This window comes from Benincasa hispida, chromosome 10 (assembly GCF_009727055.1).
Source record: "Benincasa hispida cultivar B227 chromosome 10, ASM972705v1, whole genome shotgun sequence".
NCBI classification, from domain to species: domain Eukaryota; kingdom Viridiplantae; phylum Streptophyta; class Magnoliopsida; order Cucurbitales; family Cucurbitaceae; genus Benincasa; species Benincasa hispida.
Genome location: NC_052358.1, coordinates 5,408,131 through 5,421,011, shown reverse-complemented (window position 1 = coordinate 5,421,011; position 12,881 = coordinate 5,408,131). Strand labels below are relative to the sequence as shown.

General features: G+C 29.5%; 2 protein-coding genes across 3 annotated transcripts; both read right to left on the bottom strand.

The window, feature by feature from the left end:
• Positions 1 to 552: 552 nt before the first annotated feature.
• LOC120087643 lies at positions 553 to 3,547 on the bottom strand. Its single transcript, XM_039044486.1, has 6 exons — positions 3,311 to 3,547; positions 2,242 to 2,292; positions 2,086 to 2,155; positions 1,723 to 1,763; positions 1,127 to 1,186; positions 553 to 1,047 (listed from the first exon to the last, which is right to left on the bottom strand). The coding sequence occupies exons 1-6, from the start codon at positions 3,374 to 3,376 to the stop codon at positions 973 to 975; spliced, it is 363 nt and encodes a 120-aa protein (XP_038900414.1). The 5' UTR covers positions 3,377 to 3,547; the 3' UTR covers positions 553 to 972.
• Positions 3,548 to 5,710: 2,163 nt separating this feature from the next.
• On the bottom strand, positions 5,711 to 8,728 carry LOC120087770. Of its 2 annotated transcripts, XM_039044661.1 has the most exons (5): positions 8,452 to 8,728; positions 8,075 to 8,187; positions 6,788 to 6,858; positions 6,576 to 6,662; positions 5,711 to 6,123 (listed from the first exon to the last, which is right to left on the bottom strand). In XM_039044661.1, the coding sequence occupies exons 2-5, from the start codon at positions 8,178 to 8,180 to the stop codon at positions 5,821 to 5,823; spliced, it is 567 nt and encodes a 188-aa protein (XP_038900589.1). In that variant the 5' UTR covers positions 8,181 to 8,187; positions 8,452 to 8,728; the 3' UTR covers positions 5,711 to 5,820. The 2 variants fall into 2 exon arrangements, with proteins under 2 accessions (XP_038900589.1, XP_038900590.1); XM_039044662.1 differs by lacking the exon at positions 8,452 to 8,728 and adding an exon at positions 7,432 to 7,489 and having other exon boundaries at positions 6,576 to 6,858.
• Positions 8,729 to 12,881: the final 4,153 nt, after the last annotated feature.

Genomic DNA, 12,881 nt, shown 5'->3' with positions numbered 1-12,881 from the left:
TTAAAAAATATATATTTAATTTTTTTAATTAAACAAAAATTATTACAATTCAAATCATATATATTTTCAAATAATTATATAACTAAATTATACTAATTTAATATTAATTTACCAACCATCTTAACTCGTTTTTTCTAATTTAAAATTAAAATTAACTAAACACTCTTTTTACTTCTATACTGATTTTTCTAGAAACACCAATAATTATTTTTCTAGAAACACCAATAATTATTTTAAAAGCTACATTAATCCCAAATGAAACCTTCATATAATGACAAGCAGAGACCTATTGATATATCTCATTCTTTAAAGTTATAAAGGTTTGAGTAATACCAATTTAAACTATTACGGCTTTAAAAGTGAGAGACAAAAGTTGAAAAAGTTTGTCAATATAATATTTATCATGTTGAAAACATCTTTTTGAATTTTTGTGCAAATGGCAATTGACATGGTATATATTATATATAGAAATTATTTTAAATGACATAACTGCAAAAAAAAATCTGCAACTAATAGCAAAATATCAGTCTATCCAATAGACTGAGATAGATATCAAATGGAGATGGTAATTATATATATCTAATTCTTGTATAACTATAATGTTCGATCACACAAATTTAGGCTTCGTATAATGTTTTTTTTAAATTAAAATCGAGGTTTATGCCCCATATTCTCTCAGATTTACGCCTCACCCCTTCAAAATAAAAAGTCCCAAGGCCACGGCTATCTCTAGCCTTTTAAAACATCAAGGATAGTAGAGTAAATGTCATAAATGTGAAAATACAAATCTATTTATAATAATTAGGCTAAGTGGAAAATCCAATGTTTCTGAAAGATAGTGTCTGCATTCCCTTGAAACAAAACTTATCTGTTCCAAATCTTTGTTGGCAATTGAATCAGACTCTTGCAAAATATGGTCTATAAAGGCAAGATTATATATCAAATGCAAGACGTATGAAGCAGAAAACCATACTATTCTTCTGTGGAACTGGAACTGAATGAATCCAGAAAGCTCCGGGCAGCATCCAAACTAAGTTCTTCGTTAACCTGTAGCCAAATTGATTATATGATTTTCGTTCTAATGACATTGAAGGGAGAAAAACAAAAATCTAATGGCATGACATACAAGTTTATTGTGTATCTGTTGAAATGAGTTACAGAATCTCTCTGCTTCAACCTTTCCCACCTGCATGGAATGAATAAAGCCGAGTTGTTAAATACAAATATAAACATTGTTCTTTTCTCACATTCAAACGAAATAATAATGAAATGCATCGTCAGGATGGAGCAATGTGTTGAGAAATCCAGATATTTCGATTTAAGTTATAATGAATGCTCATTTGCTTCCATCGATATAACAAAATCTGAAACTAAATATATGCACGTGAGTTTTTCAGAACTTCGAGGAAAATGTAACTAACCAGCTGTTTAGAATTCAATTCAACACAAAAGGGACAAGTTCAGATAAAAATGGGTCGACAAATTTGGACATTTAAAAGGCATGACAAGAATATATGTAGAGGGAAAACTTTGTTGAATTTCCATATCGCATGAATTGTAACTACTGAGCTATAAACATAATCATGAGGACCTGTAACAGAAAAGGATAGCCAAGTAACTCTAGGGGGTTTATGTCCCAATTAGACTATTACTTTTTCTCGAATCCACAGCATATAGGTCCCATATTATCATCATACTTCAAAAAGAAATAGAAGCTCGTACCTTCTGCTCAGCAGCTAACTTTAGCTTCTTCCAGAATGCATCTGTTAGCAGTCATCCAAAAAAATGTAAAATTACTTTAACTTCTATCTAAAATACTAAGAAAAAATGGAAGCTTTCCTTATCAGGACCATCAAACAGATACTCTCTACTCAAACCAGAAAAGATATCTTCATAGGCGATTTACAAACACCTATATGCTATCATACATAGACAGCATTAAAGAAAAACTACGTACAAAGGAAGTTCATATATGGTTCCTTAAAGAAAATCCAAACGTATTTTAAGACCTTACAAATTTCATTGACAAGAAACAAAACTTTATGGAATAAAATAAAAAAGATTGATATTCTCAAGATAATATACCATGTAGGTCAGATCCTTGAACCTTTGGTTTTTGTCCATCTTCATTCCATGCCTCTTGCCATTCATTTAACTATGAACAAGACAACATTCAGTATTTAATTAACCAGCAAAAGGAATATGCAAGGACGGGAAGTAAGGGCAAAGCATTTAATTAACCTCACTCTTGAATGACTTGGATGTTGACTGTCTAGATAACTCTGTCTCCGCCTGAAAATTGTATGAGATTTTTAACAACCTCGAGGGATGCCTATGCTACTTATAATTGCACTCTTTATGGGAACAGAAAAACCAGAACAGTTAAGTTCAAAGAGTTTTATACATATAATTCAATAAACTTTTTGAACTCCATATTAGTTTCAGAGCAAGTGATTGAAGTAAAATTAAAAGCTTCCCCTAGTCTCAGTTAATCCTTCTTCAACGATGGGTAAAGCATCAAAATAAAAGACAGAAAATGAAGAGGCACTTGTTATCAAACAAACACAGCTACAGAAATGACATCTCAGCTAGTCTTCTACAAACCAAGGCCAATGGATCTCCCTCCCAATTATAAGTGCAAAAATGCAGTAAAAGAGGTTTCCATTACTTCCCGTGCTGAAGAGACTGCAATCATGATGTAAAAAATTACAGACCCTATAAGCCAAACCAGTTTGTATCCCTGTAGAATCTCTAGAATTTCAATTATCAGTAATCAATCCTAGCAGATCCTTTCGTCAAAAGTGATCAATGACAATTTAACAAACAATTATTTTAGAATAACATCACTTTTCTTTTGAACCCAACAACCAGTGATCGAGTTATCTCGTAAACATAAAAAGATACCCATATAAACTTCATTCAATAAGGGCTATAGAATTGTGTCCTATAAACTACTTACCAAATATCTCCACCACTTTTGGCAAATATCTTGCATTAAATCAAAGAGAATAAGACCACAAAAGACCTAATTGAAAGAAAAGGGATTTATTCAAACTATGTTGATCCAACCGCTAAAAAGAACACCCAAATCCGTCCTAATTGCCGGGTGGCTAGTGACATCCCAACAATGAATCACAACATTGTAGCAGGAAGAAGGTCTAAAAAGATTGAAATCGAAATAGAGAAGTAATATCATTTCTGTCGCTAACAAAGAACAGATTAACAATGGAATACATAACACTGGATGATCAAGAAATTTTCCAAGCTAATTACGTTCCTAAAAAAGAAAGATATAGCAGATGAATGTTACGTGATAATCTCGAGATCGAACAACGGGAAATAGTTGAAGAAGTCGATGAAATTCGAACTCGTCCATAGTCCTTTTTGGATCTACGTGATGCCGGAATGAGGTTTTAAATAGCTTACGCTCAGGAAAAATCGGGAATTGGGTTCAAAAATTCTGAATAACAAAATCTGCTCTCAGGGTTTCCTTCATTCATCCCTTTCTTGTTCGTTTCTTGATAGACCGTTTTTTAGACCGGAAAGGGATGTCCTTGATGTCTCTCGAAATTACGAATTACTTTTTTTTTTTTAAGAAAAAACAAAATTAAATTTGTTAAGGAAGAAAAATGATGTGAAAAATATCCTAGATTTTGGTAACTGGTTTCTATTGGATCTTTAAATTTTGATTTTTTTTTTCACTAAATATTCCTTGTTCATTTTCAGTTATTAATTTTTAGTGTTATCCATTAATTAATTTTAAAAAATTAAAAAAATATATATAATTAATTAAAATTCATTTAAATTTTTTGTTTTATAATTATTTTAATTAATTAATAGACATTAACACCAAAATATAAAATAAGTATTTAGTGAAAATCGAAATTAAAAATGGCAATTTTGAAATTTAGGAACCAGATTGAAATAATATTCAAACCTGAAAGATAAAATTTGATATTTTGAAATCTAAGAATTAAATTGAAATTCAAACTTAGACTAAAAGGAAACTAGCCTAAAACTTAAAGACCAAAAACGTATTTTTTTTTATAGAAAATCTTACTACTTTTGTCCTTAAAACTTGGTAAGGTGTCCCCTAAGTTTCCGTTTTAGGGGAAAATCAATATATTGACTCCTAAGTTGCATCAATTTTCACCCTAAATTTTTAAAGTTATCAAATTGGTAAGTTTTATAATCTAAATTTTAAACTTTAATAGGTGTTTCAATTTTAATTCTCTACTAGATTTTCAAAATATTCTTGAAAACAATATTCTATGTACATTCAATAAATTATAAAACATATGTATAGAACAAAATGGATGAGATTTAAAGAAAAATGATATTAAAGTTACATTATTGCTGAAATTTGCATGCTTTGGCAAAATAATTCAATAGTTAATAGGTACATCTATCAAACTTAATTTAGGCAAAAGTTGATTATATTGGGAGTAGTAAGTTCACAAAGGCTCTTATATAGAATTTGTGATTACATTAGTGAGTGAATTAGGAGAAATATTGAATAGAGAGTAAAGGTCGTTTAGAAATATTGTATCAAAGAAATGCTTTTTAGACCAAATCAATTTTTTTTACAATTACTTAGAGGTTGTTTAGTTTGAGGTTTTTATAGATGAATACCTGAGAATAGGATGTCGTGACTGTATTTTGTTGTGTATGAAAAATACTATAAGAATTTTATGAATAAAAATTATGTTTTTATTTAATTTCTAAAATTAAGTATGCCAATCTTATATAATTGTAGTAGATTAATTAATTAAAAAAAAATATCATTCAATATATTAATAAAAGTTAGTTAATTAAAAATCAATAATAATTATAATTCTAAATATTTGAAACTTGAGTAATTTATAATTAAAAATAACTGATTTATTATAATCTAATACTTAACCATTTTATAATTAATTAAGTTCAACATCACTAATTTTAATTTTAATTAAATAATATAGAAAAATATATTTTAATAAACAATATATTATATAAAAAGTGAAATGAGATGAAATATGATATGTTAACAAAGAATATTAATAAATTATACTAAAAAAGTTTTATATATTTATAATGAAAGATCAAATTAGAGTAGAAAAAATGTATCTTAAAATGAAAGATCAAATTAAAATTAATCTCAATAAATACTTGATTGATTATAAAAAATAAATAAATAAGTAATCATTTATTACTATTGAAAATAAATTTTTGTACTAATTAAATTTAACTGATCCTAGTTTATTAATTGAATATATACAAGATATTGTTAACTAATTAATTAACTGTTGATATAAAAAAGTAATTGCATTCCTATAATATATTTTTATTGTAAAAATAAATTAAGTAAAATATTTAAATAGATTATAATTTATTTTTAAATTAATATTAATTAATTAAATAATTAACTATACGCAAAATAAAATTATATATAAAATAAAAAACGGAGAAGGAAAATAAAAATCCCACAACTTTGAAAGAAAAAAACTCTTGTTTGTGAGAAATCGAGATGTCCGAAAATTACTTATTTCTAAGTAAAATGTTAAACATTGTGAAACAAATATTAATTATTAATTCTTATGCAGAAAAGTCTTCAACCAAACAACTTAAGGAAAAAAACAATGATTTAAAAGTATATTTAACCTAGCATTATTTTGAATAACAAAAAAGTGTTCATTTGAAGCCATACACAGATGCACGCATTAAAGCAATATGTGAAACAAGGATTTGCAAAATTTCATTGAACTGCAACTAATATAACAAAAAAAAGATATCGATATTCTCATTGTAAAACTAGAATGATGTTCCAAATATTGAATGATTTCAATGGCGTTTCTTACCGCCACCCTTTTTCTTACTTTTCTTACTCTTCTTTTTTCCTCCTTTTCTTCTACCTTTAACGCCCATTTCATTTCCGAAGTCAGTATTCCTAAAAGGGTCACTATTCCTAGCAGGGCCATTGTTTCTAGAAGAGGCTGGACTTAGTAGATGTTTGACATCAAGAACACCATGTTTAAAAAAGCCTTCACTCGACTTAAGAACCTGTTCCTCCGGCTTGCGCCTCCCCAAAGATCTTCTAGAGTTGCTACTACCAGCCATTCCACCAAATTGTCTAACATTCGAATGCTGCAAACAACAGAAGAGTATACAGGTAAGAAAAAACATGGTTAAAGGATAGAAAAAGTACCCATGCTTTCAAAAGTTGCAATACTACCCTAGCATTCATAAGCATTTCAAAAATATCCTTAGAGTAGACATTCTTGAGATTTTTGGATAAAAGTTTAGATATAAAATGGCATGACAATGACCTAAAACGAAATTTAGATCACCCTGTCATTTTAGATTATGCTACACAATTCTAAGTCTTGATTTTTGTTCGAAATTCCAAAAGATGTCTATTATGTACTTTTGGAATATTTATGATTTAGGAAAGTTGAGGGATAATATTATAATTTTGAACGTATAAAGAGTATTTTTGAAATAAAAACAAAGATCAAGGGTATTTGTTATAATTTAGCCAAAAAAAAAAAAAAAAAAAATCCAAACATGGAAGTCACCTATCCTATAGATTTCCTTACCTCTTGTACCATCTTTTGTTCTCTTTCCTTCTGCTTCTTCATGATTGGTCGTGCTACACTTAAAGGTAGTCTTTGCTTCTTTTGAGGCTGCAAGATGGTAAAACAAGATTGACGGTCTAAAAGCAATAGTTGTAAGATGTTAAAATTACCTTCATTCAGGATACCATAATAAATTGAGCCTATAGAATGCGTATCCATAGTCGTACTCGTACCTTTCCACCCAGAGAAACAATTTTTCTACTCTCAATCTCCTTTCTGTCTTTCCATGACATATGAGAGGAGGCTGAAATAAAGAATACAAAAACAAATTAGCTACTTCATACTTGCACCTTTTTTCTTCATTACCTTCTATTCAACCCTCCACCCAGAAACTGCACACACACGAGAGATTTTCTAGGACTATAGTTTCTGATAATAGAATGCAATTCTTTTCATTGTTTTCCATAAAAGAAGCATTTAAAAATGATGTGGGGCCTATGAAATAATAGTAAATCGTCTATTGACATGTCAGATCCTGAATGAAGGAGTATATAATACCCTAGTACTAGAAATTTTCTCCAAACAAAGGGTGAGGATTAACAAACTAACATCAATCAAACCAATTACAAAGACCTCATTTGATAACCATTTTTTGCTTTTAGTTTTTGAAAAATAAACTTACAAACACCACTTATACCTCTAAGTTTCTTGTTCTTTTAATTCATTTTGTACCGATGTTTTAAAAAATTAAGTCACGTTTTGAAAACTAAAAGAAAAATAATTTTTTAAAATCATGTTTCCAACGGACCTAAATATTTTGGTCAATAACGATTGACTCGAGACCTGAGGAAGGATCTAAGAAAGCAAGTGCAGCTACCTTATGGAAAGGTGTGATCATGAAGATGATTCAAAAGAAGTTTGTACACAAACAGAATCTGAAAGGAAATGCGAGGATGTTAAATACAGTTCCAACATCTATTCAATTTCTTTGGAGCTTGACGTCAAATCTCATGTATGATTGCTAATTAAAGTCAAACTACCGAAGCTCTTCCCTAACTCTTGCACTACAATAATCAGTACATATATTCATATTTAACAGGCTCAGAGGATCCACTAGACTACAAGTGTAATAGAATGCTAAGATTCTTCAACTAAAAGAAAAATTAATTCGTTGCTTTCATTGAAATAAAATAGTTTGGGTTTTCCATGGGAGAACACAAAATAGAAAAGGCAATGTCGGTTGCTAATACAATATGGTATCGCATATAAGATTTGTAGTACTTTTTCCTCACATATGTGTGTGTCATCATGGCACAGAAAACCATAAAATAAAAGAAAATTAAACCCAAAGCTTTCATACAGAATCTATAATTTCAGAAAGAAAACTAGTCTCTTAACCGATAGAGAATTGATTGAAATAATGAAATTCGCCCTAAAGATATATCTTCGAAAGGAAATTGAAAAAGTATAATATATGCACAGATAAATGAGCTGAATTCTGAGGGATAATGAGAAATTACTGAGGAATTCAATTTCTTTCTTGATATTTCTCATTTTCATTTCAGTTTCCATATCAGTCGAGCCCCTAGATGATCCCACTTTTGCCCTTTTATTCCTGGAATGCATCTTGTCACTGCGAAGCAAATAACTTTGACGTCAAGAACAATAAATGACAAAACCCAGGGGGGAAAACAATCAGAAAACATAATACAAGATAAAATTGAAAACAAATTCCGGGAGAGAGAAATAAAAAGGAAAATCCATCCAAAATAGGTCGGTTTTGGCAGGATTTTCAATCAAAATTGGCCTAATAACAAATGTATCCTACTTAAAATCAAAGTTGGTTGAATAAAAAAAAAAATTATTCTGATCGAGGCAGATTTCGAAGGCAACCTACCGATTGACGGAGGGCTGCAGCAGAGCACGGGGTTGGCGTGGCGGCGTGAGGTTGCAGCAGAGAATGAGATAAGAAGAGGAGAAAGAAGAGAGGCGGTGGGGTCGCGACGGCGGACAGCGATCGGCGACGGCAATAAAGAGGAAGACAATATAGTAGGAAACGAAAAACAGAGCTGCAAATGGTGATCAGACGTGCGACTGCTGCAAGACGGAGTAAGCAGAAGTGGGAAACAAAGATGGAGTGTAGGGTTTGGTTCTTTTTTAATTTTAATTTTATTTTTTTTCCAAATATAATATATAATAAATATAAATATAATTTTTATTGATTGTATTTTTCATGTACAACCAAAAGGGTCACTTTTTTTATTCTTAGATGTCTTATTTTTAATATTTTTTATTATTACTTGATCAAATAATATTTTTCATGACTTTTGCTTCTAGCATTTGTTTCTAGAAGATACTTGCTCAAATAATTAAGCTAAGAGCACAATTTTCTAATTACACAATTAAGACCATTCTTTTTTATAATACTGATGAATCTACATCCAAGCTTTTGATAATTATTGTCTGTTACATTTTGTTAGCTCGTGTTTATACACAAAATAGTTTAGCAGAATCATTCATAAAACGTTTGTAGTTAATTGCTAGACCATTGCTTATGAAAGCTAAGCTTCTTACGTCTGCATGGGGACATGCTATTTTGCATTAAACGTTACTTGTATGCATTAGGCCAATATCTTATCATGAGTACTGCTATTACAATTAGCTTATGACCATGGGCCAAATATTTACCATATGAGAAGTTTTGGATGTGCAGTATATATTCCAATTGCTCCGCCATTACGTACTAAGATGGATCCTCAAATGAGGTTAGGAATATATATTGGATATGTTTTTCCATCAATTATTAAATATCAAGCCCCTGATGGATGATGTATTTCCTGCATGATTTGCTGATTGTCATTTTAATGAGACAAATTTTCCAATATTAGGGGGAGGAATTAAAAAGTTGGAAAAAGAAATTACATGGAATGCATCGTTATTGTCTCATTTAGATCCCCGTACAGATCAATGTGAACTTGAAGTTCAGAAGATAATTTATTTGCAAAATATAGCAAATTAGTTACTAGATATATTTATAGATGCAAAGAAAGTAACTAAGTCACATATACCAACTCAAAATTTTCATCGAAAATTGATATCCCAACATAGTAAGTTGTCACTAATGAGTCTGGAACACGCCAGAAGCGTGGTAGACTAGTGGGTTCCAAAGATAAAAATCCTCGAAAATAAAATAATTAATAGTTAAGAAGACTTGATTGAGGATATAAATACCATGAAGAAATTCATGACATAACTAGTAAGAAAGGTAAAATACCTAAAGATAATAATGAGATTCCAATAAACCATGTCACGAAAGGAAACAGATGGAACCAAATTCAGGTAGTTATCGACAACATTTTTGCGTATAATGTTGTTCTTGATATTATATCTAAAAATGAGGATTCGAATCAAAATCTGTTGAAGAATGTCAACAAATAAAATATTGGCTTAAGTGGAAAGAAACAACCGAGGCAGAATTAAACTCACTTTCAAATGTCAAGTTTTTTTACCATTAGTACGAACACTAGAAGGTGTCAAACCTGTGGGATACAAATGGGTATTTGTGAGAAAAAGAAATTAAAATATTGAGGTCACAAGATATAAAACAAGACTAGTTGCACAATTTTTTTTTCACAAATACTTGGTATTGATCTTGAAGAGACGTATTCTCTAGTGGTGAATGCAATTACATTATGATATTTAATTAGTCTGACTGTGTATGAAAATCTGGACATGCATCTTATGGATGTAATCACAACATATTTATATGAATCTCTTGATAATTATATTTATATGAGAATTTTAGAAGGATTTAAGGTACCTAAAACATATAAATCAAATTCTCGGGAATTGTATTCAATAAAGTTACAAAGATCGCTACAGGGATTGAAACAATCGGGATGAATGTGGTATAATCGCTTCGTTGGATATTTGTTGAAAGAAGGATATTGAAATAATCCAATATGTCTATGTGTTTTATTAAAAAAATCATAGTCAGGATTTGCTATTATAACGGTATATATGGATGACTTAAATATAATTGGGACTCCTTAAGAGCTTTCAAAGGCAATAGAATATCTTAATAAGGAATTTGAGATGAAAGATCTCAAAAGAACAAAATTTTGACTTGACTTGCAGACTGAACATTTAGCAAATAAGATATTTATTCATCAATCAATTTATGCAGAAAAAGTTTTGAAAATGTTTTATATGGACAAAGCACATCCATTGAACATACCATTGGAAGTTCGTTCACTGGATGTGAAGAAAGATATATTTCAACCTCGAGATGATAATGAGGAACTCCTTGGTCCTGAAGTACCATATCTTAGTGCAATTGTTACACTTATGTTTCTTGCTAATAATACAAGACCAAATATTGCATTTTCAGTAAATTTATTAACAAGATATAGTTCTTCTCCAACAAAAAGAAATTGGAACGAAATTAAGCATATACTTCGTTATCTTCGAGAGACGATTGATGTGATTTTGTTTTATTCAAATAAATCGGATTTTGGTCTTGTTGGTTATGCAAATTCTGAATATCTATCTGATCCACACAAAGCTAGATCTCAAATAGATTATCTATTCACATGTGGAAGAACTAATGTATCATGGCGGTCAGTGAAACAAACCATAATAGCTACTTCCTCAAATCAGGCTGAAATTCTTACAATTCACGAGGTTAGTCAAGAATGTGTATGACTATGATCAATGACTCAACACAATCGTGAAACATGTGATTTTTCTTCTAATAAAAATATTCCAATAATATTATACGAAGACAACACAACATGTATATCCCAAATCAAAAGAGGATATATTAAAGGAGATAAAACAAAACATATTTCACTAATGCTTTTTTACACTCATGATCTTGAAGAAAATGACAACATCACTGTATAATAAATTTGTTCGAAAGATAACCTGATAGACATATTCACAAAGGTATTACCTACCACAACCTTTGAAAAACTGGTGTACAATATTGGAATGCGGTGACTCAGAGATCTCAAGTGATGTTTCCATAAGGACAAGGAAATATACTTTGTAGGAGTACAAATTATATGAAATATGTACTATTTTTCTTTCATTAGGATTTTATTTTTTATTGAATTTTTTCTTAATAAGGTTTTAAGAAGACATATTTTATATATATAATGAACATCTAAGGGGTAGTATTATAAATATTATGATGATAGATGCACATTAGATGCTCATACTTAGTGTCCATTGACTATATGTCACACCCTCATTTGCTAAAATGTTGTCCATATGTCTCAACATTACACATTATCAGTGTCCATGTAATTCACCTCCTACTTACCAAATTATTTATAAACAGTGGCATTTGATGGATTTTGAAAGACACACATTAGGCAAAATCCATAAAAATTAGAGAAAGTTGAGAATTTAGAGAAATTTCTTATTTTATATTTTTATTTATATATTTATTTTAATATATTTTAATATTTATTTATACTATTATTATATTATATTTTATTAATATCCGTGTTTTAATCGTGCTTTTCAAGTTGACGATAATTTGTCAATTTATTTTTATCCATTACAGTGTCTCATATTGATTTGGAACTTTTAAAAGGAAAACCAGGGGTCGTTCAAAAATTATTGCAAGTTTTTATTTTTGTTTTCAGAAGTTACTTTAAATATAAGCATTATCAAAATTATCTTCTTGGAAAAAGCATTATTTAAATTTATATAGTTTTGCAATCCACAACGTCCCCATTATTAGTAATATAACATTGCCAAATTGGAAAACAAAATACATATTTTATTCTAAAAAGTACAAAATTGATTTCTAATGGTTCAAACTCCTAAATTTGCAATTTAGGTTACTTTTTAAAATGATCAAAAGTCGATTATCAAACCAAAATTATAATTTATTTATTATTTTCTTTTTTAGATAAAATTATCAAACTAAAATTTTGAAACTTCAGATAAAAGTGTAAAACCCTATTCACATTTACACTTTGAATGTCTACAAATTGAAAGAAGAATTCAAATTTTTTTTAGTACAACAATTGTGAGAATGAGAGATCTGAAAGATTATACCAATTACCATTGAGCTAAACTCACTTTGGCAAAGAAGAATTAGAACTAAACGTAACAAAAGCTCCCCTAACATCTTGACTATAAAAAAAAAAACTCGGTAGTTAAAATTAAAATTAATTAAACCATTATGGACTGATTGTCATGCACTCCTACTTTGAAGATGAAAGTTCGATCCTCATTCTTTTAATTGTTGTATTAAAAATACATACATACACATTTAGACCCTAAATTTAGATATGTACATAAACACGTGTA